The sequence below is a fragment of the Natrix helvetica genome, assembly GCF_964273705.1.
Source record: "Natrix helvetica genome assembly, chromosome: 12".
Classification (NCBI taxonomy): domain Eukaryota; kingdom Metazoa; phylum Chordata; class Lepidosauria; order Squamata; family Natricidae; genus Natrix; species Natrix helvetica.
The window spans coordinates 19342173-19364654 of NC_138556.1; the positions used below are offsets into that span (position 1 = coordinate 19342173).

The 22482-nt window shown below is 43.6% G+C and overlaps 1 protein-coding gene across 4 annotated transcripts in view; it reads left to right on the forward strand.

Moving 5' to 3' along the window:
- The window catches only part of CHRFAM7A (CHRNA7 (exons 5-10) and FAM7A (exons A-E) fusion), a 36819-nt gene that overhangs the window by 3453 nt on the left and 10884 nt on the right, over window positions 1–22482 (forward strand). Inside the window, exons 2-4 of one of the 4 annotated variants that reach the window (XM_081964441.1) lie at window positions 1225–1364; window positions 13545–13589; window positions 17201–17310. In XM_081964441.1, the coding sequence (XP_081820567.1) occupies window positions 1225–1364; window positions 13545–13589; window positions 17201–17310 (295 nt within the window). Of the gene's footprint in view, window positions 1–1224; window positions 1365–13544; window positions 13590–17200; window positions 17311–21514; window positions 21521–22482 lie in introns of those variants that run through there. The other 3 variants (XM_081964442.1, XM_081964443.1, XM_081964444.1) reach the window with 3 other exon arrangements.

Consider the following 22482-nt stretch of genomic DNA (forward strand, 5'->3'; position numbering starts at 1 on the left):
CATGGACTTCAACTCCCAGAATTCCCAAAGCTGACTGGGGAATTCTGGGAGCTGAAGCCCACAGTTCTCAAAGTTGCCAAGGTGGAGAAACATTGCATTAGCGAGTTCGTTTCTCTCTTCCCATCTCATCTCCCTGGGCCCATCCATCAAAGAGAATCCCCTTTGCAGTGGAGCCCCAACATCTGTCTCCAGCCCCAAGCCTGGAGCTGTAACCTGTGTGAACCCCTCCAATAAAACCGTGGGCGCATTTCCCCCTAAATCGCACATGTGCAAGAAGAGCAGGTTTCCCAAACAGTTCATGCCTGCAGATGTTTTGCTTCTTCTGCCATATGCTCATTTTTTTCTCCCCTGGGAGGAGAAGTAAAAGCTCTCTGGGCCTTCAAACGGCTGAGAAACTTTGCATACAGTTGAAAATCTGGAGAAACAGTTGGACGCGGGGAGATTTACTCCTTCTTTTCCCCCTTTGCTTAATGGAGCGCTTACTTGAAGGGCAATAAGGGAGGGTTAGACACATCCTTGTATGATTTGTAGTCCGATCTCCAGGATGAGTCTTCGGTACTTGTGCAGGGGAAAAAAATGTAACCCTTTGCCAGAGATGCTGCCTAAACAATGAATAACAGAATAACAGAGTTGGAAGGGACCTTGGAGGTCTTCTAGTCCAACCCCCAGCTCAGGCAGGAAACCCTGTACCATTCTAGACAAATGGTTGTCCAATCGCTTCTTTAAAACTTCCAGTGTTGGAGCATTCACAACTTCTGGAGGCAAGTTGTTCCACTAATTAATTCTTCTCGCTGTCAGGAGATTCCTCCTTAGTTCTACGTTGCTTCTCTCCTTGTTTAATTTCCATCCATTGCTACTTGTTCTGTCCTCAGGTGCTTTGGAAAATAGCCTGACCCCCTCCTCCTCTCTGTGGCAGCCCCTCAAATATTGGAAGACTGCTATCCTGTCTCCTCTGGTCCTTCTCTTCCTTAGACTAGCCAGGCCCAGTTCCTGCAACCGTTCATTGTATGTTTGAGCCTCCAGTCCCCTAATCAATTTTGTTGCTCCACAATTCTGGGCATTGAAGTCCATCTGTGCTGGCTGGGGTATTCTGGGAGTTCAAGTCCACGCATCTTGAAGTCCCCAAGGTTGAGAAACATTGGTTAAAGGATTCCAGTTTGAGATGATGCGCTAAATGATCCTGACTCTGGACGCTTCCAATGATGCCTCTTTCTTCTCTTCCAGTGAGCCTCCAAGGGGAATACCAGCGGAAACTTTACCGAGAGCTGCTGAAGAATTACAACCCCTTGGAAAGGCCTGTGGCAAATGATTCCCAGCCACTCACGGTCTCTTTCAGCCTTAGCCTCCGGCAAATTATGGACGTGGTAAGACCTCTTCGTTTGCGTTGTGCCTTGTCTTCCTCTGCTCACCATGGCAGCATTACACACAACCAGCTCCTCCACTTGGCGGTAGGAGAACTGGCAATAGCCACAATGCACCCAGAACTCATCAGATCTGTATCTTCCTCTATGCCAGTTTGGTGGGTCCTAATCAAATATGGCCAGTGTACTTCGGGCCTTGTATACCAGAGTCGATTGTTTTAATGTGACAGCCAGTGGTTAAATGTTGACAGCTGGTTGAGAGCAGCGTTGAGCCACGGTGCCTGGAGGGCCAATCAGCTTTGGGGTGACTTGCAATGCGGCCCAAGGATGGCAGTGGATGGGCAGAGCCAGCTGGGATCCATTTATTTAGCAGGCTGTTGGAGGTTGCCAAATGCCGCTTTTCAATTCAGTCATGTCAGCTCTCTGAAATTGGCAAACGAAGCCTTCAGGGCTGACTGAAATTCTACTTCATTGGCATAGGGACAGTTAGTTTGATTGGGTTCTCTTTCCTTCCTTCCTTCCTTCCATCCTTCCTTCCTTCTCTCTTTCTCATCTTTCTTTGTTCCTTCATTCCTTCATACCTTCTCTCTTTCCTACCTTCCTTCCCTCTTTCCTTCCTTCTCATCTTCCTTCCTTCTCCCTTTCCTTTCTTCCTTCTCCCTTTCTCATCTTCCTTCATTCCTTCTTTCCTTCTCCCTTTCTTTCTTCCTTCCTTTCTTTCTTTCTTTCCTTCCTTCCCTCCTCCCTCCTCCCTTTCTCATCTTTCTCCCTTTTTCCTTTCTCTCTTTCCTTCCTCACTTCCTTCCTTCCTCCCTCCCTCCTTCCCATTTGTTTTATTTCCGTTGACTCATATCCAACTGCTTGGATAAGTCCCTGCAGTTTTGTATGCAAGGATTTTCAGACGTGATTGGCCATTGCCTCCTTCCTAGGGCCGAGACGGAGGGACTGGACCAAGGTCACCCTGCTTTCTGTCCAAGGCAAGACTAGAACTCACAGTCACCTGGTTTTTAAACCGTTGCTTAACCATTACACCAAACTGGCTCCTTGAATTGGCATGGATCAAATCTGAGCATCCTTCTCTGTTTCTCAAGCCCTGGGAGACTTTTGTGCCTGTGGGTCACTCACTGTACACCCCTTCGAAGTAGGCCGGGTCAAGAAACAAATGTCAGAAGGAGATAGTATCTTTTTGGTTCTAGCAGAATGAATTTACCGGTCATCCTTGCAGAACTTCGCAAAGACCTTTGCAGATGCAAATGACGCCTCTTAAAAAAAAACAGAATGAAAGAGAAACCCGATTTTTAAAATGAAGATGCCAAGAATGAAGCCTGCAAAAGCAAATCCCAATGATGCTAAACCAGCCTTTGGAATCTCATTCGGAAGTGGGTGGGGGCTGAAAGAGCGATAACCCACTTCCCAAACCCCAGCTGGCTCTGTTACCCTCACGCATCCTTGGAGATGTTACTCCGGCTGGTTTCGAGCTTTTAATTGTTTGCCTTTTGAAGGCAGGTTGGTAGGAACTTCGCTTTCTACTTTTCTCCTGTTTAGAATTTGCTCCCAGGCATTTTGAGTGGGGGGAAAAAACCCCCAACTGAATAGCTTTTAAGTGCTTAGGAGAGAAGTTCCAGATATCATCCTTTGTTCTTTTATTTGGAGGGTGGGGTGGGGAAGAAAAGGGGAGGGGTGCAGTGACATAATAATCAAAAAAGCATTTTACAGACATGCTCCACTTCCTAGTCCGAAGTCCCAGATTGGTAAGATTTCCAATGCCTTGAAAAATTTCCATCGTTCGGCTTTGCGGCAAACTCTCGTCCTGCTCTGAAGTTGTGCCAACACACAATTAAAAAAAAAGGAATATGGGCTTTATAGCTATGATACCAAGTACAGATAGTTCTCGACGTACAATGATTCATTTAGTGACCCTTTGAAGCTACACCGGCACTGAAGAAAGTGACTTATGACCGTTTTGCACACATGGCCGTTGCTGCATTCCTGTGGTCAAAATTTGGATGCTTGACAAAGGATTCATATTTATGTCCTGGGGTCACTATGTAGTTGAATTCAACTGTTGTGTTTTCTTCTGAAAATTTTCTTTTCTTGGGTTTATCCATGGTTGGCCTTCCGGGGGTTGAAAAGCTCAATAAATCGTGTGCTGGCAAGTATCAATCATTGGCAGTTGTGATGCCTATTTTGAGTGACAGGGAGCTGCAACAGAGGGATGAAAGAGCCATATGCGGCTCCGGAGCTGCCGGTTGCTGATCTTTTGACCTACATCTCTCTCCCCGCTGTCGTTTTCCAATCATCTTTATATTCATCTGTGTTTTATCTTATGATCATCTTAATAAAATTCTTATATAAGTAAAAAAGAGATCAGTAGTCAAGGCTCTGTAAATTCTCCCCTAGCAGGCAGAATCCCAAACCCCAAATTTTTGGGGAGGCCAAATATCAGGTTCTCCACTCAGGGCTTCGATGTTAGGGTTAACTTTCCTAATTAGCCGCCCACAAAATCAGTATAGAAATGGAGAAATGCCATTCCAGCTTTTATAACCTACCTATAACATTACTTATTTACCCGCCTGGCTAAGTACTGAAAGCCCCCATCAGAGAATTAAGGATGGACTGAAAAACAAGGCTTTGGACCAAGTTTCTTTAAAAACAAGACCATTTAGGGGTTTGTTTTTTATTTTAAAAGATTTTGAACAGGAGCCACTGAGCCATTAAGATAATCATATTATTCAAACAGAATAAAAGCAGTTTCAATAGCTGACTAGTGGGATATTTCAGCCACCCAAATAGCAGGAAGGAGTGAATTAATTCAAATTGAAAAACGTAAGGAGAGCAATTCTGGGCCAGGCTTAAATGGATCAGAAGTTCAGATTTTTCTTTCCAGATTCCAATGGGAGATCTAGAAATTGGATAGGAGAGCAAGGATCCCTCCTGAGGATCTTGAGCAATGGCTAAATGCAGGTACATCTGTCCCTCACCTAGTCCTTCAGATCTTCCAGTGGTGTCCCCATTGCCCCTCTAACCAATCCAATCAACTAGCTTCTGATCTCCTCCTCCTCCTCCTCCTCCTCCCCCTCCCCCTCCCCCTTCCTCCTCGCCCTTCCCCTTCTTCTCCTCCTCCTTCCCCTTCCTCCTCCTTCCCTTCTTCCTCTTCCTCCTCCCCTCCCCCTCTTCTTTTTCTTTTTCTTCTTCTTCTTCCCCTCCTCCTCCTCCTCCTCCTTTTGACCTGTTCCCCAAGCTACCTCTTCAGCCACTTGAGTAGCATCTCCAATTTTCTCCCTTCTTTCTAAGAGAAAAAAGCTATTTCCAATTGCTGCCAAAATAAGGGCAATTTGCATAAAACGAAGAAACAATCCGGTCTGGACAAAACAGAAAACTAAATTGCTGGTGTTTGAAATTCTGAAATAGGTATGGAGGCATCATGAATTCCAAAGATTATTTTTATACACATGTAAATTGGGCATTTAGTAATGAGTCAGCTGTGATTAAGGAGGCCTGGGAAAAAATGACTGGGATCCTAGAGGATAGCTGGTATGTGATGGATTGCTCTGGATGATTGGGGCTGAAATATAAAGCTTTCCTTTCACTCCTAAAACAACAGGATCAGCAAATCCAGATGTCGTGAGATAGTTATGATCACCATTAAGCAGTTAATGCAATAGAATTACATCCTTGCTCGTAATGTTTATGCCGCAGCTGTGCACGGTTCAAGTGTCCTCGCCTTGTGTTGTTTCGAATTTTATGTAAGCGCAGGGGCTAGAACAAATGTTTTCGGTTGCAGAGAAATTTGCATAGTGGATTTCTAAGAGGAGGACAGTTGGCAGCAGAATTCCCCCCCTTTTAAAAATGAATTTATAGTGCATCATTTCCATGAATAAAGAGATGGTGGAGAAGAGATGGCATCTGAGAGATTCTTGTCCACTGGAGAGGTGGAGAGTCCCAAATCAAAGGATGTATTTATTAATTATTGTATTTGTGTGCATTCCACTCCATATGGGCATTCTGAGGATTTACAATATCTTTATTTAAAACTATGGGTATCCATGGTGACCCCATCCCTTGGGAATTGTGTAATGTTGGGAAAGGAAACAGAAGGAAGGAATGCTCAACAGCAAATGGACGGATTCAATTGTAGTGGAATTGGATATACTGTTAAAGACCTGAAAATTGGAGACAATCCACCTGGGGAAAATGTATGTCTTTGCTAACAGTCAACGCCAACTGATGGCATGTTATCAATCAATCAACCAATTAATCAATCAATCAACCAACCAAGAGTGGGAGGCAAAATCCCAACACACTTTGTTGATATCACAACTGGCATCAGGATGCAGCTACAGTATTGATGAGACATCAGGGTTTGGACAACATTGTGGTTCCCGAGGGATGCTACTATATTGAACCATAAAAGCAGCAATTAACGCCATTAAAAACAAGGCAGCCCCAAATCCCAGCTACTTTCTAGATTTAAGCATCAACAAAATCTCTCTGTTTTATGGTGCTCCTAGATGCCATAAAAAATAGCAACATCTGGAAGCTTGTTCCAAAGGGATGGACCCAAACTGAGAAACATTGCGCCCCCTCCTTCCTGAACTTCAAGTAGAGAAAGTTTTAACTCTGTCCTGCACCCCAAAAATAAGCTTTTGCCCGCTCTGTGATGAACACCAAGTGTCCAGCAGAGAGTTCTAGTGACCGATAAGCTAATAATGTCTGATCATCTCTTTGTTCCTAGACCCAAATCTTTTATTCCTGACTCTGTCCAGGGTCCTGAAGTGCTGCCCCTTACAAAATGTCTTGATCGTATTGCAAGCGTTCAGTCTTGTGCCTGTCAATCCAAGAAGTCATCACTTCCCATTTCAAAATGTTGAACCCATCACTGGAATGGTCCGTATCTCCAGCCAGAAGGAGCTCTAATTCCAAATTGGAAGGAACGCCTTGTGCCGATAAGGAGTTTGCCTTTCTAAGCAAGTTTATGGAGAAGGCATTTCTCCTATGATTCAAGCTCCATTTGTGGTGTCCTCACCCTGGCTTTCAAAGGTGCTCCATCTGACAACTTGATTGATCAGCTTTCTTAACACTCTGGACAAATGCACCGATGGGCCGTGTCTATCTCTAAGACAGATTAACTGCCTTTTTATAGGTTTGCTCTCTGTGTCAAACTGTTTCTAAGCATTTCAGGGCTTAGAAGATTCCCACCAAACGATGACATCCTTGTATCTGAAAAAGAGATCTGTGGCTCAGACAGTTAAGAGGAAATCACTATTAAAAGAGCCCAATTAAATGTAGCCAAAACAATTAGCCAAGATGACGAAGGACAAAGAGGCAGAAATAAACAGAGGCCAACACAACAGTGACAGAGAAGTGATGGGACCAAGAATTATCTCAACAGCAGAAAGCTATGAAGAGGTATAGTGAATGGACTTCATTCATTCATTCATTCAAATTTCTGTAGCTGCCTAACTGAACCATGTGACTCTTCTTGTAGTGTTAGCTGTATTTCCTTTTCATCTCCCTTTGCTATATTTTGTGGGTGTGTTTTGTATACTATTTATTATCCCCAAAAGGAATAGTATGCTGGGTGTGTATGGCAATGCTTATTCGGACCAAACGGTGCAAGTATTTGGCATTTCACGTGCCATCTCAACTCTGAAATTAATCGAAAATCCGGTTTTGTGTAAAGCTCCATTACATTCCCATTATCCCAAGTGGGGCTCGTCAAATTAGCTCCGTGTCTGCACATATTCCATATATTCTATTAACGGACCATCCCATTAAATCAAAATTATGTTCAACCAGCCTTGATAGATCTAAAAGCGGAAGCGAACTACGCAACTATGCTAGCAATGCTGCTGAAGAGCTTATAGCAGGGGTGTCCAAACGTGGCAACTTTAAGACTTGTGGACTTCAACTCCCAGCTGGCTGGGGAATTCTGGGAGTTGAAGTCCACAAGTCTTAAAGTTGCCACGTTTGGACACCCCTGGCTTATAGGTTCTGCTAAGTTTCCTAACCGCATCCCTACTAAACATCTTCAGTATCTCTCCCATTTTGTAATAATTGGAATTCCCCCCTCCCCCATTTGAAATGGAAGAAATACACCCGCCTATTTAATAGCTTCTTCAGGTTTCATTTTCGGAGAAGTGGAAATGCGATTTCCACAGATCTGCGTTAGGACTTTTATTACTTGATAAGAAAAGTAATTTGTCTTGCATCAGTAAAAAAAAAAAAGGATCCAATTAGGATGTGGACACAGCAGTGCCTTTTATCTGATTATGTTGTATAAACTACGCTCTCCAACAGAGTGTGGGCGATAGTTAAATACCGAGGACCGGCAGAGTCTCAATCATTGGCTACCAAAAGGCTTCCTTGTAATCTCACGAAGAGCGAATGGCAGAAACGATTCTTCTGCAATTATGAATATTTGGGTCTGAAGTTCCAATTGTGTTGTCATTATTTTTGGGATGGAAAAAGGAACTTAATCCAGCAAGTATAAGAAATATTTTTGCTCCATTTCATGAAGAGCCGTGCTTGCTTCAATTACTTTGAAAATGACATTTCCAAATTTGCATTCATCATGGCGACACTATCTAGGAAGGTGCAAAATGTTTTGAATGAAGCCGTTTTGAATGGGAAAGGTCTCATTTTGAATTCAAAACAGGTCAGCTTCCAGGTGAAGAGCAATTGTTTTGAGGGTGAAAAGGCAACTGAGTTGGAAATATTTTTCTAAGTGCTCAAAACTCTTAGAAATAGTTGACATGGTTTGCTTCGTTCTTAAGACTAATGTTGCACATTCAGATAGGAGGGGCTGCATGAAACCCCTAACTCAGTGGTGGGATTCAACATTTTTTTACTCCTGGTTCTGTGGGCATGGCTTGGTGGGCATGGCTTGGTGGGCGAGGCAGGGGAAGGTTACTGTAAAATCTCCATTCCCTCCCCACTCCAGGGGAAGCATGCTGCAAAATCCCCAACAGAGGAGCTGAAGGTTGAAGCTGTGATAGAAACCCTTGCCAGATCCCACCATCTCTAGAGCTAGGGGAGGGGAGGGCGGTCCCAATGAAAACATTCATTTGATTGGATGGGGTCCCATCAATCAATCCACCTGTTCACTGCCTGCGGTCTTCTTAGTTTGGGGGAAATCTTCCTGTTTGGTTCTCAGCCTCTCCACTTCTTTTAAATTGGTTCAACATTGCAGATACTGATAACAGTTGAAATAGGTGGCCTTCAATATACCTTAAAGTCATCCTAAAAATGTCCTATTGTGTGAGAGAGATATAGACATCATAGGATAAACCTGGAGGGGTTTCTTTTAGGTCTGTTGTTTTCAGTGGGAAAGTAATCATTATGACTTTATTCAGGGACAGAGATCGAAGAAAAGAAATAGTAAATTTCTTAAAGTATCTACTGGGGAACAGTGTGTGTCTGTGTGTGTTTATCTATCTATCTATCTATCTATCTATCTATCTATCTATCTATCTATCTATCTATCTATCTATCATCTGTCTGTCTGTCTGTCTGTCTCTCTCTCTCTCTCTCTCATCTCTCTCTCTCTCTATTTCTCTATTATCTATAACATCTCTATTTATCATCTATCATCTCTCTCTCTTTCTCTATCATCTGTCTGTCTGTCTGTCTGTCTGTCTGTCTGTCTCTCTGTCTATCTATCTATCTATCTATCATCTCTCTTTCTCTTTCTCTCATCTATCTATCTATCTGTCTGTGTCTGTCTGCCTGCCTGCCTGCCTGCCTGCCTGCCTGCCTGCCTGCCTGCCTGCCTGCCTGCCTATCTATCTATCTATCTATCTATCTATCTATCTATCTATCTATCTATCTATCTATCTATCTATCTATCTATCATCTATCATCTATCATCTATCTACATTTCAGAAGAGCAGAAATTGTGGTTCCTCTTGCGCCTTCAACTTTGCCAGATTGCACTCAGATGTTTGAGGGTGTAAAAGAAGAGAGTATTGGAAATGCTTTTATTATGGAACCGTGAAGTTTTCACCGGAAAGAAGTATTATAATGATAACCGTTTTTAAAATGTTGGCAAAATTAAAGTAGGTTAAGAGAGCTTCTCTGCAGGAGCCCTTCTCTGTTTAATGTTTAACGACTTTGTACCCTCCGGGGGATGGGAAGGAAGTTTGTTTTATTGTCTGAAGGAGAAGGGATAATAATGTTGACGCTTCTGCACCGTTAGACAGAAATTTATAGCTTCGCATACTCGTTGGACCTCATTGACAATCTCTTCATTAATTACTTGAACTTAACTGGTTATTGCAATTAAACGAACGGCAACATAACCTCTGTAGTGGAAGACTCATTAGCAGGTCAACAGTGGATGGAGGAGGAAGCAATGGTACACCTCTAGTTAATGTTGGGGAAATGCATTTTAAAAAATATAGATTAATAAATTAAAAGCTGCCCCAGTCAACCAATGATTTCTCAACGGCTTCCCCGTGTCCATTAATAATAATAATGGTAATGCTGATAATAAAGGTCATGATGATTATAAATGGCTCTCTTGACCAGAGCAGACAACTGTCAAATTGCCACAAAAGACCAGGGCCATTTGTAAGGTTGCAGCATAGAAAATTTATTTTGGCTTGCACATACAAATGTGGTCAACTAAAGTTCAACACTAAATTGGTGCCAGATAAGGGTCAATGGATAAGAGTTGGACTAAGAACGCAATGACTCTAAGCTGATGACATGCTTAACTCTGCCTCCCCAGCCTTGTCTGCTCTTCTCCTACCTTAGAAGAACAGAGGAATGGAATAAAGTCCAAGGAATTTTGTTGGGAAAGGAAAGCGAATGAGTCTTCCCTTTAACTCAGGGCAACCACAACCACAACCTCAAATCAACCAACCCACCCAGTTGTGCCCAAGATGGGACAAGACTCACAATCTCCAACCAAATTTCTTGGATAATGTAGGAGAAGAGCAGGCACAGATGGGGAGGTGGAGTTAAGCGGGTCATCAGTTTAGAATCGTTGAGTTCCCACAAGCACTTCAGGTCCAGCCGTTCCTAAATATCATGGACTCTTCTCTGGCTCCAAATTAGAGTTGAACTTTAGCTGACCAGATTCATGTACGCAAATCTTCCTTACAAATGACCCTGACTCTATGTGCCAGTTGGACAGGCAATTTATAACTGGGTGATGCCAATTTCCCACCTTTCCAACCCATATTTAATAGTCGAGCATGGCTGCCCCTAATTTAACAATTTCTGAAATAAGTTATTTGCTCATGGTGGTAAAGATTATTATTGAAAGCTGATGAGCTGCATCCTTTGGGATTTTGAATGTGGAAATATTTCTTGGCATGTGGCATAAAGAGAGCGTGCCTCCAAACTTCTTAAAGTTTAAGAAACTAATCCATTCCCTCTCTATGTCAGAGAGGGATCTACTGTTGAGATTATGGGATGTTGCCCGAAAGCTAGGTTTGCTCCCAATTTTGCTGGTTCAGTATGTTATTCAGTATAAGGAAGGCGCTTTTACGCAAAGCAATTGATTCTTAGGTTTTTAGCCTTCTTTCCTTCTTTCGAGATTGCACTGTTTGCCTGCAGGGATTTCTGAATTATGCATCGTCAATAGAATAGTAAACTAACCCAGAATGACAATTTTTACAACAGCTTGGGGAGCCGGGATTGTGTTTTTACTACAGGCTATTGCTGTGCAGTGTGAATTTAACAATGGCGTAAGATGCGGAGTGGGTACAGCAAAGTTATTTTGAATTATAATCATTGTCTTTTGCTGCGTGCATTAAGAGTTTCTTTGATTTTAATCTCTTGCGAGCAGACCTGGCAAAATCTGATTTTTTGTATGTGTGAAGGGGAGCAGATCTCTTCATAAATCGAAGGACTTAGTTTTGCAAAGAGCAAACCCAGATTTAAGAAGGAAATGTCTCCGCAGAGGCAAAATTGCTGCAGTTGCTTTTATGGAGCATTAAAAAAATATAAGAACAAAAAACGACCCCATCCGATACGTAAATTAACATTCAGAGAATGACTTTCCAAACTAAGAAACTGTGTGTTGGGTTAGCTTAGCTGTTGGAAATGCAATTTATTTATTTCTCAAATTGCTACGAAATTTGATGGATTGACCTCTGCAAAGAAGACCATTGGTTCCGTTGTGGCCGAGATGTTGGGCGTTGGCCACCTGTCCTTTGGTTTCCAAATAAAATTGTTTGCAATCAAAAGATTTATCTGCCAAAAAAGTCTTTGGAATAATTTGGTTTGCTGCAAAAAAACAAGAAACAAACTCCTGGCCGAGCCTCAGAATGCAAGTTTACTTTTATAGCTGGTTAACATTCCTGGAAAAAGGAGATTTGGAGTAACAAATCTTCAATGCGATACTCAGAAAGGAAGTGAGTACGTCTAGAAATGCTCTCGCATGCAATTCTGAATTTTTAAAGTCAAGTGCTGTTCCTACAGGAAGAGCTCTTCATAAAATCTTGGTTTTTTTTCTTTTGCTAACTGCGCTAAGAGCTTTGCCAAACTTTGCAAATTAGCAATGCGGAAAGAAAAGCATCTCTGCGGTTCTTCACCTCCTTTTTTTGGGGGGGGGTTGTTTTTCCCCCCACAAAAGCGACTCTTGACATTTGATTAGAAAGGCTGTTAAAAGCCGTGCAAACTTAGGCATCGTCATTCTCCGAGCTGAATTGGAAAAAAATAATAATAATAATAATCTTGACATTTGGCGTTCGATTTGTTCATTCAATTATGGCAGTAATTAGATTTGCATCCCAGTCTTCAGTGGGAAGCCTCTTGTTTAAGAACGGTGAAAATATAGACTGGTGCTGGCGAAGGCTTCTATTTAAAACAATCTTAAGTTATTAGGAGACCTGAAAGAAATGGAAACATAGGAGAGCTTTGGGAGAAGAGAAGCAAGCTTCATAAAAGCAGGACGTCAACTCTGGGGGTGGCGGTGGGGGTGGGAAGAGATTAAAAAACAAAGGCAAGCCTTTTGCATCAAGGAAATCTTCCACGTTGCTAAGTAGAGTATCAGCACAACAGGAAGCACAGAAATTAATCTTTGGAGAGATACAGGCAGTTCTTGACTTTGTTTAGTGACTGTTTGAAGTTACAAGGACACCCAAAAAGTGAGCTGTGACTGCTTTTCACGCTTACAACTACTGCGGTATCCGCATGGTGGCGCAGTGGTTAGTTTTCCTTGCTTTGGGGTTTCTAATAGGATGCTTTTTGTCCGATGCCATAACACCTTATGAAGCCCATTATTAATAAAAACTCCCAGGAAACTGCGCTGATAATGACCAACAAATTATATCTCCATGGCATGGATGAGGATGTTTGTGGCCAAACATGTCCATCTCCATCCTTAATAACTAGTTGGCCGAAAGGCAATTTTTACTGGGCTGGGAATCCATTTCCCCTTTGCTAGGAACAGTCCCGGAAGAGAAGAGCAAAGGCATAGCATCCATAAACCAGGTTAAAGAAGAACCAGTCCAACCACCAGTTGCAGTGGCACAACTTTCTTTTCCTTCCTCGTCCATTGCAGGGACCTGGTTTGGGAGAGTGGTTAAGAGCTCAGCTTGGAAACCAGGAGACTGTGAGTTCTAGTCTCACCTGAGTCACAAAGCCAACTGGGTGATCTTGGGCTGATCTCTCTCAGCCCTGAGAAGGATCCACTTCTGAAAATCTGTAGGGGTCCAGGCAGTTGTCATGAGTCAACACTAAGGTGTGCGCTGACACACGCATACACATGCCCAAACACAGAAGGATCCACTACAGAGTTGGGTTCCTCCTTATTCATCCTCAAGCCTTTGGTTCAAATCCTCTTAAAGGACTGAACTTAGAACATCTCATTTGGAGGAGGTCTACACCTAAGGAGACCCAGTAAGGATGAGATGTGTGTAGCGCCTCCAACTGGTCAGTAGATAGTGCAACATTTGAAACTGTTCCCTTTAGAACAGCTTCAAATGTTGATAGTATAGGATCTCTTGCTTGGGCAAGAGGTTGGGGTTGAACTAGAAGACCTCCAAGGTCCCTTCCAAATCTGTAATTTTGTTGTTTGATTCTCTACATCCTTCATGGAGAAGCTCCTTATTTTTCAGGTGGGTTTTTTCTTTCTTTTGAAATATCTTGTGGCTAGGAAAGCAGGCATGGTTTTTCCACCTAAAATGTAAAGAGATCTGACTCAGTCTATTTCTCTCCTTGGTTTTGCAGGATGAAAAGAATCAAGTATTAACCACGAACGTTTGGCTACACATGGTAAGTTTTAGAGAGCAGAAGTTCCTTCAGAAATCGTGGCTGGGTAATTGTTTCATGCAGCCAAGAAGAAGGCGCAAAAGGTGGGACTATTAAATGGCTGATCGGGTTTTGGTTTAAAAGCTAAGCTCAACTCTAGTCCGCCGTGACGGAGTTAATGAATGAATCCAGTGAATGGAGAGGAGACAGTTCCATTGGAACATTGGAAGCCCTGAATAAGATCCTGTCAAATATTAACTGCTGTCATGCATCAGCTGTCAAGTAAAAAAAAAGTCTCAAAGTTGTCTGTCACACCAGGCGAGGTTTTAACAATGCTTGAGTTTAGGCCATGCCAGCTGTCACCTGCTGGAAATGTCAAACACCTTCTTTAGAATATCAAATATCGAAGAATTAGATATAGGTCAGGAAGCTATAGTAGTTTAGCTTGATTTTTAAGTCAAAGGATGATATTAAATCAGGATGTGGCATCAGCAGGATAAAACAGAGGCAAACTGAAACAATATGCTGAAATAGTGTGCAGGCACATGTTTTAAAAAACTCACCCCTGCAGCAATTAACCCTAATCAACAATGGATGGCAACTGAACAAGGAGAGACTCAACCTAGAAATAAGGAGACATTTTCTGACAGTGAGAACAATCAACCCATGGAACAGAAGTTGCCTTTGGAAGTTGTGGGAGCTTCATCATTGGAGGCTTCCAAGAAGAGACTGGACTGCCATCTGTCTGAAATGGTCTTCAACTCTGGGAGTTGAAGTCCACAAGTCTTAAAGTTGCCAAGGTTGGAGACCCCTGGTCTAGGGTCTCCTGCTTGAGCAGGGGTTTGGACTAGATGACCTCCAAGGTCCCTTCTATTATTCTATCTAATCCCATCTAGATAGGGGTGGATTGAAGGCTTTATCTATAAGCTTGACGGTCTTTGGTTTTGCCCAGGTGAGAAATCTAATTTGAAGAATCTCCATTTCGCTTTCCAATTCTACAGTGGCTTCATTTGAAGGCAATCCAAACCGGGCTAAAAGTTCGCTTCCGAAGGCTGTCATTGTTAGGGAAGTGGAGCTTGAAGGCCAGACAGTAAAACAGACACATTAATACAAAAAAAAAATGACATTAAAACCTGTCCAATAATATTTGCACCGTCTTGTGGCTCCTGGGATGCGATGGGGCAGGCTTTGAAAACCCAGCACTTCCCACCACTTCTTCAGGCCACCCTTTCAGAGAGAAGATTTATCTTAGGAGAGCATCCCCTTCTTACATCTGTGGTCGATTGCCGTTCTTTTGAACGGTGGCTCTGAATCCCGACATGACAGCTGCTGTCATAGCCTCTGCAAAAAAAAAAGGCACGGAGAGAAACGCGCAGAGAAGGGATGCTAATTCAATTTGTCATACATGCTGTCACTGGCAAAACCACCCGAATTTCTATGTTATTACTCCTTTTTTTCTTCTTCCAAAGAACGGCAAATCCAGAATTCACCGAGAACCTTGGAGATGGGGAAGGGACGGAGGGGAGGGGAGTTGTGTGATGTTGACTTCCAAGTGCAAAAAAGCCAAGTGTCAACAGAATGGTCTCAGTATAGAAGTGGCTGTAATTATCTCCTGCATTGGCCCGGAATCAACGTCGTTCCGTGCAAAACACTTTTCTGGGATTGATTTTTGGCCACTGCTTCTGTCTCTCTGCCAAATGGACTTTTAAGCTCTCCTTCTCTTCGGATGCTGAGGTGGGGCAGTTCCAGATATTCAAATCCTTGCTTTGCTTTGAAGACAGACTAATTCCCAGTGCAGAGTTTTCAGGAGGGGAGGGAAAGAACTTGGTGGCTAAATGTCAGAAAATGGGCCGCAGGTCTAAAATAGTCTGGGTTCTAAAGTTGGTAGACACATGTTTGAAGTGTGGTTGAAAATATCGCAGAAATAATAGCAATAGCACTTAGACTTATATACTGCTTTACAGTGCTTGACAGCCCTCTCTAAGCAGTTTTACAGAGTCAGCCTCTTGTCCCCAACAATCTGGGTTCTCATTTGACCCACCTCGGAAGGACGGAAGGCTGAGTCAACCTTGAACCTGGTGAGATTCAATCTGCTGAAATGTAGCTAGCAGTCAGCAGAAGTAGCCTGCAGTACTCCATTCTAACCACTGCGCCACCACGGCTCAAATACCAAGATATCTTCCACGGATAGAAGAGAATATTTGTAGCTCAGGATTGGCCCTGGGGTCCTTGGTTCTCTCTGAGCTTGGTTGGTTTTGTGTCCAACATATGGACAATCCTAACCATAGTTTAAGGGAAATTGTGAGCATTCTAGACCAAGCCAAGTCCAAAAATGCTAGAGAATTTTTGGAAGCCATCAACAGATACATACAGATAAACAACAGTTACCTGCCATTGAAAAGGGACAATCATAAAGCCAAAAAAAGGAATTAAAAAGATGAAAGCATCTCCTCACCAGCAAGGAACACCCAGATAAACAGAGATTAACACCAAGGTTAATAGTAGATTAACAATCAAGATGTCAACAATGCCCCAATCAAGGAACTACTAATTCAGACCAACAAGCTAACCGTAAACCGCAACTTAATGAAGGAACTACCCACCAAGACTGACAGGGAAAGTCACTTGTCTATCCATAAAGAGCAACCCCTACTGATTGATAGGATTGTAAGGAAGAAAGTTAATGATCACCTCCGCAGCAGATCAGCGTAACCAGGGACACGGCCCTGTGGAGCACAAAACAATTATTTGGTGAGAAGTGTGTGACTTTGAGAAAGTAAAACGAATGACAGAGAGAGTGCTGCAAATTTAAAAGGAGCACATGAGGCGTTCTCAACTTGAAATCCTCAATGCATTCAAATCCATGAACAATATTTAGGTAAAGGTTCCCCTTGCACATGCATGCTAGTTGTTCCAGACTCTAGGAGGCGGTGCTGATCTCCGTTTCAAAGCCGAAGAGCCAGCGCTGTCCGAAGACGTCTCCGGGGTCATGTGGCCGGCAGGACTCAATGCCAAAGGTGCAATGCCAACAAACCACATTTCAACCCTACACATATACTCCTTTAAAGAGATTTTTCGCCGGCTCACTAATGACTTCTAATTGGTTATTTCGGTCTTCTCCATTTCAGCTTTAAGCAACTATGCCAGTCACGGCTCTAAAGAGAAATGTAATTGGAATGTAAGGTGTATGTGGTGTTACTGCAATATTCTAATTTTCTGCTTATGGTTTGCTGGATGTCAAAGTTTCTTTTAGAGGTAGTTGTGTGCGGTTGGGTGACCTAAAGCATGAGTTTATATTGACCATCAAAACATTGGTTTTTTTGGGGGGGAGGATACAGCGTGATCTTCACGTGGGGAACATTGAATTCCATGGACTTGCATCTGGGAGGAGCCATAGGCAGCCCTCCGGTTCCCTGACACCATTCCTTAATTTGCATCCATTGCGCATAAAACTGTGACAGGTGCAAATGACATAATTTGCTTTATATTTGCAACGATGCTGTGATCCATTTGACATCCCTTGCCCCTGTAGACATCCAGGTCCTAAGGCAGCAAGTTGGTGCTAATGGAAAAGTAAATTAGCTTCTGGTGTTGTTGGCTCTAGTTTTCCTTTTGTCTTCTTTTTAATTTTCAAGTATTGGACGGATTATTATCTACAATGGAACATGTCGGAGTATCCTGGAGTGAAGAACGTTCGTTTTCCAGCTGGACAAATATGGAAGCCAGACATCCTTCTGTATAACAGGTAGGATTAAGGTAAAGGTTCCTCCGCACTTGTGTGCTAGTTGTTCCTGACTCTAGGGGGCGGTGCTCATCTCCATTTCAAAGCTGAAGAGCCAGTGCTGTCCAAAGACGTCTCCGTGGTCATGTGGCCGCCATGACTAAATGCTGAAGGTGCACGGAACACTGTTACCTTCCCACCAAAGCTGGTTCCTATTTTTCTACTTGCATTTTTTACGTGCTTTGGAACTGCTAGGTTGACAGAAGCTGGGACAAGTGACAGGAGCTCACTCCATTATGCGGCGCTGGGGATTCAAACAACCAAACTGCCAACCTTTCTGATCGACAAGCTCAGTGTCTTAGCCCCTGAGCCACTGCATCCCTTCAAGTAGGATTAGCTGATGCTAAAAGAAGGAAGATCATTTCCCTTCAAGGACAAGGGACATTGGATGTGCATGTTATGAGGTGTCACCAAAATTTTGAGTATGTTCTTGACTGGGTGAGGCTGGGGACATTATTCATGAAACAGAGGAAGAAGATGGGAAGAAGTTGTAAATCTTTGCTGGCCCCAAGGAAGAGCAATGGACTGCCATCTCGCTGTTCTTCTGGTTCCCATCTAGAGAACATTTGAAGGATCACCATACATCTACTTAGGCTTCAGCAGAAAGAGTTTCCAGATGACGGCATTTCCAGCCAGATGAGTTTTGGAGAACTTGAACTCAATTTGGGGATCCCAGGGAGGATGACCCCTTTGGCCACATGATATCTGCAACTACGGAGTGGCAGATGGTCCAAAAAAATTCCACCAGATTGGAATACAGCTGGAGGGTGTTACATGTGTGTATAAATATCTCAATTACTAGCAACATCATCATCTGTGAAACGATCAGCTGAAACTCTCAGCCTAAGAAACCCAATTTCTGAGAAAGATTGAACCCGTTTTCTGGAGACGGCTGAGGTTATAAATAATATCTTGTAGTTGTCTGTCAAGGAGGGATTTCTTAAGATGCATTTGTATAAATGCATACATTAACAGCGACACCGGCAAATTGCACAAAGTTGTCACTTTAGCCGCACAATATTGTTGCTGCTGTAATTATGCTTTCATCACCGGCTTAATTACAAAGTCATATTTCATTATGGAGATAGAGGAAGGAGAGACGGGAGCAGTAAATTTGAATTCAACTCTGAGGAATTCAAGGATTCTCGGCTTCCTTAGTAGGACATGAGCAGTTGTCTAGTACAGGGGCTTAAGGCTGAATAATAAGTACGTCCCTCGTTTGGAAACCAGCAAATTGCACAAGCCCTTTGCAATGCTCCTTGCCCAAACATTTCCACACCGCTGGCTGTAACGCTATTAGAGCCGTTGTAAGTTATGAGAGAGGGTCACAGGTCCATGTCGTGCATCTCCTTCAACAGCCGCCAGAAGTTTGATCTCCATCGCCTCAGTTTCGGGAGATCAAGTTGCAACGGAAGTCGTAAAAAACAGTCGGAGCAGGAAAACTGAACAAGAGGAATTGGGGCTTAAACCAGGACTTAGTGGTTTTAGTACCCCTTTACTTCTCAGATTCATTTCACAGCATCTCCAGGTAAAGCTGAAGAAACATCTACCTGAAACCTTGCGAGGTATTCACTTAAGGTGATGAGACCTCGATTGCAAAAATTCAGAGAGCTTAGATTGGAAGCTTTCTCCTTCTCCTTTTTCATTTTCTTCTTCTCCTCCCGCTCCCCCTCGTTCTCCTCCTTCTTTTTCCTCTCCCTCCTTTTTCTCTTCCTCCTCCCCCCTTCCTCCTCCTCCTTTTTCTTTTTCTTCTTCTCCTCCCCTCCTCCTTTTTCTCCTTTCCTCCCCTCCTCCTTTTTCTCCTTCTCCTTCTCCATCTCCCACTCCTCCTCTTTTTCTCTCCATCATTGTCTCTGCAGTTCCCAGTTGGAAGTTTCTGGTTGGGTTGGTAGTCCTGGAGTTCTAACCATTTTAAATGTTCCTACTAGTCTCACCAATGCTGGAATGACGTGTTTCAAGTCCACCTTGGTCAATAACCGAGTCATTCTCCAGATGCTGAGCTTGTGTGAATATTGGGAGGAATCCTCATGCAAGCTAAGATTTGGGGGTTCAGCCTAAAAACCCTTTGCACTCTCTTCAACATTCTTCCTGGGCAGTTCAGCTTCAGAAATAGCACCTTAACATTCCCTTCTCTGGCTGTTGTGCTCACACATTGCCCTTTTCTGAGTGCCTTCCCATCCATCTCTGTCCATTCATCCTGCTAAGCTACCCTCTTTATGCCAGGCGAGTCGCATTTATGCACCAGATAGAAAATCCTGCTTGTTGAATGCCACAGAGAGAAGGGATTAAGTCAGAGAGCGGATTTAAATGTTCCCAGGGAGTTTTGTCGTGTTCTGCTTTGTTTTGCTGGCTTCAGCTCAGCCCTCACCAACTCCCTCGCTGGTCTTTAAAAAAAACAAGCCATAGAACTAAATTCTTGGCTGCCTCTGCAATGGGTTGCCACCAAAATCTGAAGGCTTTTTGGCTGAAGGCTGAAAGAAATGCATCCATCAGCTCTCTCGCCAATATTTCACAGATAAAAATAGACGTGTTTAAGATGCCCACTTCTGTTCTCACAGGAGATGCAAAAGGGACAGATCTGTCTTCCCAGGTCCTTCCAGGTTTGGATTGCCAATGAGCGCTGCACCTCAGCAGATAAAAACTCTCGGCTTCGTGTCTACTCTCTCGTGGCAAGATTTGTTTAGCAGATCTTCTTAGATACGAAAGATGTTTTAAGCAATTCATGGAGCTGTTTCTTTTTTGACCAGTTTTCAAAGAAGCACAACTTTTGGGCAGGTCCACACAGCACAATGCATCTCCAGGCCAGTTAAAACCTGACTTCATGCAGCCTGCTAAGCTTCATTAGTTTTAATCTTGGTTAGTTTTTTTTGGAGGTACTTTGCAAGCAGTTGAAGGTTCTTGTTTGGAATCTGATCTCCTCCTCCTCCTCCTCCTCCTCCTCCTCCTCCTCCTCCTCCTCCTCCTCCTCCTCCTCCTCCTCCTCCTCCTCCTCCTCCTCCTCCTCCTCCTCCTCCTCCTCGCTGCAAACCCCTCTAGCACTGATGAGGATCCCTAGTTGGGTCACGAAACATCTGCAACAAAACCAGCAAGCTCAGAGAACACCAAGGACTCCAGAGTTGTTGTCGTCGTCTTCTTCTTCTTCTTCTTCTTCTTCTTCTTCTTCTTCTTCTTCTTCTTCTTCTTCTTCTTCTTCTTCTTCTTCTTCTTCTTCTTCTTCCTCCTCCTCCTCCTCCTCCTCCTCCTCTTCCTCCTCTTCTTGTTCTTGTTCTTCCTCCTCTTCCTCCTCTTCCTCCTCCTCTTCCTCCTCCTCTTCCTCCTCCTCCTCTTCTTCTCATTTTTCTTCTTGTTCTTGTTCTTCCTCCTCCTCTTCTTCTTCTTCCTCCTCCTCCTCCTCTTCTTCTTGTTATTCTTCTTCTTCCTCCTCCTCCACCTCATCCCTTGCAAACTCCACTCTTTTCTAGCACTGATGATGTTTCCTAGTTGGGTGATGAAATGTCTGCAAGGAAACCACTAAGCTGATAGAATGCCAAGGACCTCACAGTCCTCTCCTCCTCCTCCTCCTCCTCCTCCACCACCACCTCCTCCCCCTCCCCCTCCCCCTCCTCCCTATTGTCTCTCTAGTTGCAGGGAAGCAGAAGAGAATGGTTTCAGAGGTGTCACAGTCTGGCTAGATTTCCAAGGAGACCTAACCCTTCAGTAAAAAATATCGAGCGAAACTCGCTTATAAAACTGCTTATAAAAGCCTTGTGAAGGACACGTCTCCCTGTTTTCTCCCAGCGAAGCCAAGTGTCCACATATCTTCATGCTACTTTGCCTCCTCTGACATTTGAGCGGATTGAAAGTCTCTCCTGGCTTTTGTGAACGTTGTCATAAGCCGAGAAGCGGTTGAAGGGCCTCTCTGCAGCCCATCAAAGCTGCCATGTCCGGGCCAAACGCAGAGCAGCAATCTTGTGAAGGGCTTTTGAAATTAGGCCAAAGACCTCTTGCCTTGCCCCGTGCTGTGCTCAACGCTGTTTCTTTGGCTCTGCCTTTGATCGTCAGCCGAAAGCTGCCTATTTTAAGGTGGACTTTTCTTGCAAGCATTTTCATCTGCCTTTTTTTGATAGGGGCAGACTGAAGGTCGAGCGCTCACAGAGGCATATCTGAGGTTCTGTTTCACCTCGCTGCTTCCAGGGTGAGATGGAAAATGGGTGGGAATGAAAAAATCGTATTTTTCAGAGTATACGACGCACCGGAGTATAAGATGCACCAAGATTTTGAAGAGGTAAATTAAAAAGTTTTTGCACTCTGCAGGCCTCTCAAACCTTTTTTTTTTTTTGGGTGAAAAATGGGGTGTGCAGAGAGTTTGAGAGGCCTGCAAAGTGCTCCTGGGGGCTGCAAAAGCGAGCAAAAAATGGCCCATTTTGATCTCGTTTTTGCCCTTCCCAGCCCCCAGGAGCACTTTGTCTCATCTCAAAGGACTACAGAAATGGGAGACCTAGATCATCTTTGGAACATCTAGAGTACCTTTGAAGCGATGGTGTTCTCCAGCCAGTGTGGCCTTTGTTCATTTTTAGCCCATGTGTGAGCATCTTAATAATGCTTATTATCCACGGATGAGTACGCAGTTGTGTTCTTTGGCCATGCATGTAGGGATTGGCCACATCCTGGCTTAAGGACCAAGAAAGTACCTTGTCTCCTTTCTCAAACGGCTTCGGCGCTTGGTTAATTTCACTCCAATTTGGAGCTGCCAGTGACAATCACAGTGGCATTTCTTGTGGCCCACTTGAGGATTGGCATCGCAATTAGACGCTAGTGTGAACTCATGATATCGTTTTCGTTTAGTGGTCTGTAGAGAAGATACTTTCTCCCGTCAATCAACAAAGACCCTCTATCAGTCCTGACAACTTCATTTTGTTTACTTCAGGATCCAAGCGAGTCTTTCCCCCTCCTCGTTGCATCTCTTTCTTGTTTAAATCCTCTTGGATGAAACTTGCTCCAAAACACTCTCCACCAGCTTCATCTGTCAAGAGGAATAATTGGTTCTGGCGCCAGTGTTTAAGCAAGAGCTGGAGATGAGCATATGTTATTAGCTTTGGAGGGAAGGGAAAACACTAAAAGGCTTATGAAGACTTCCTTCTGGGAAAAAGAGCTCAA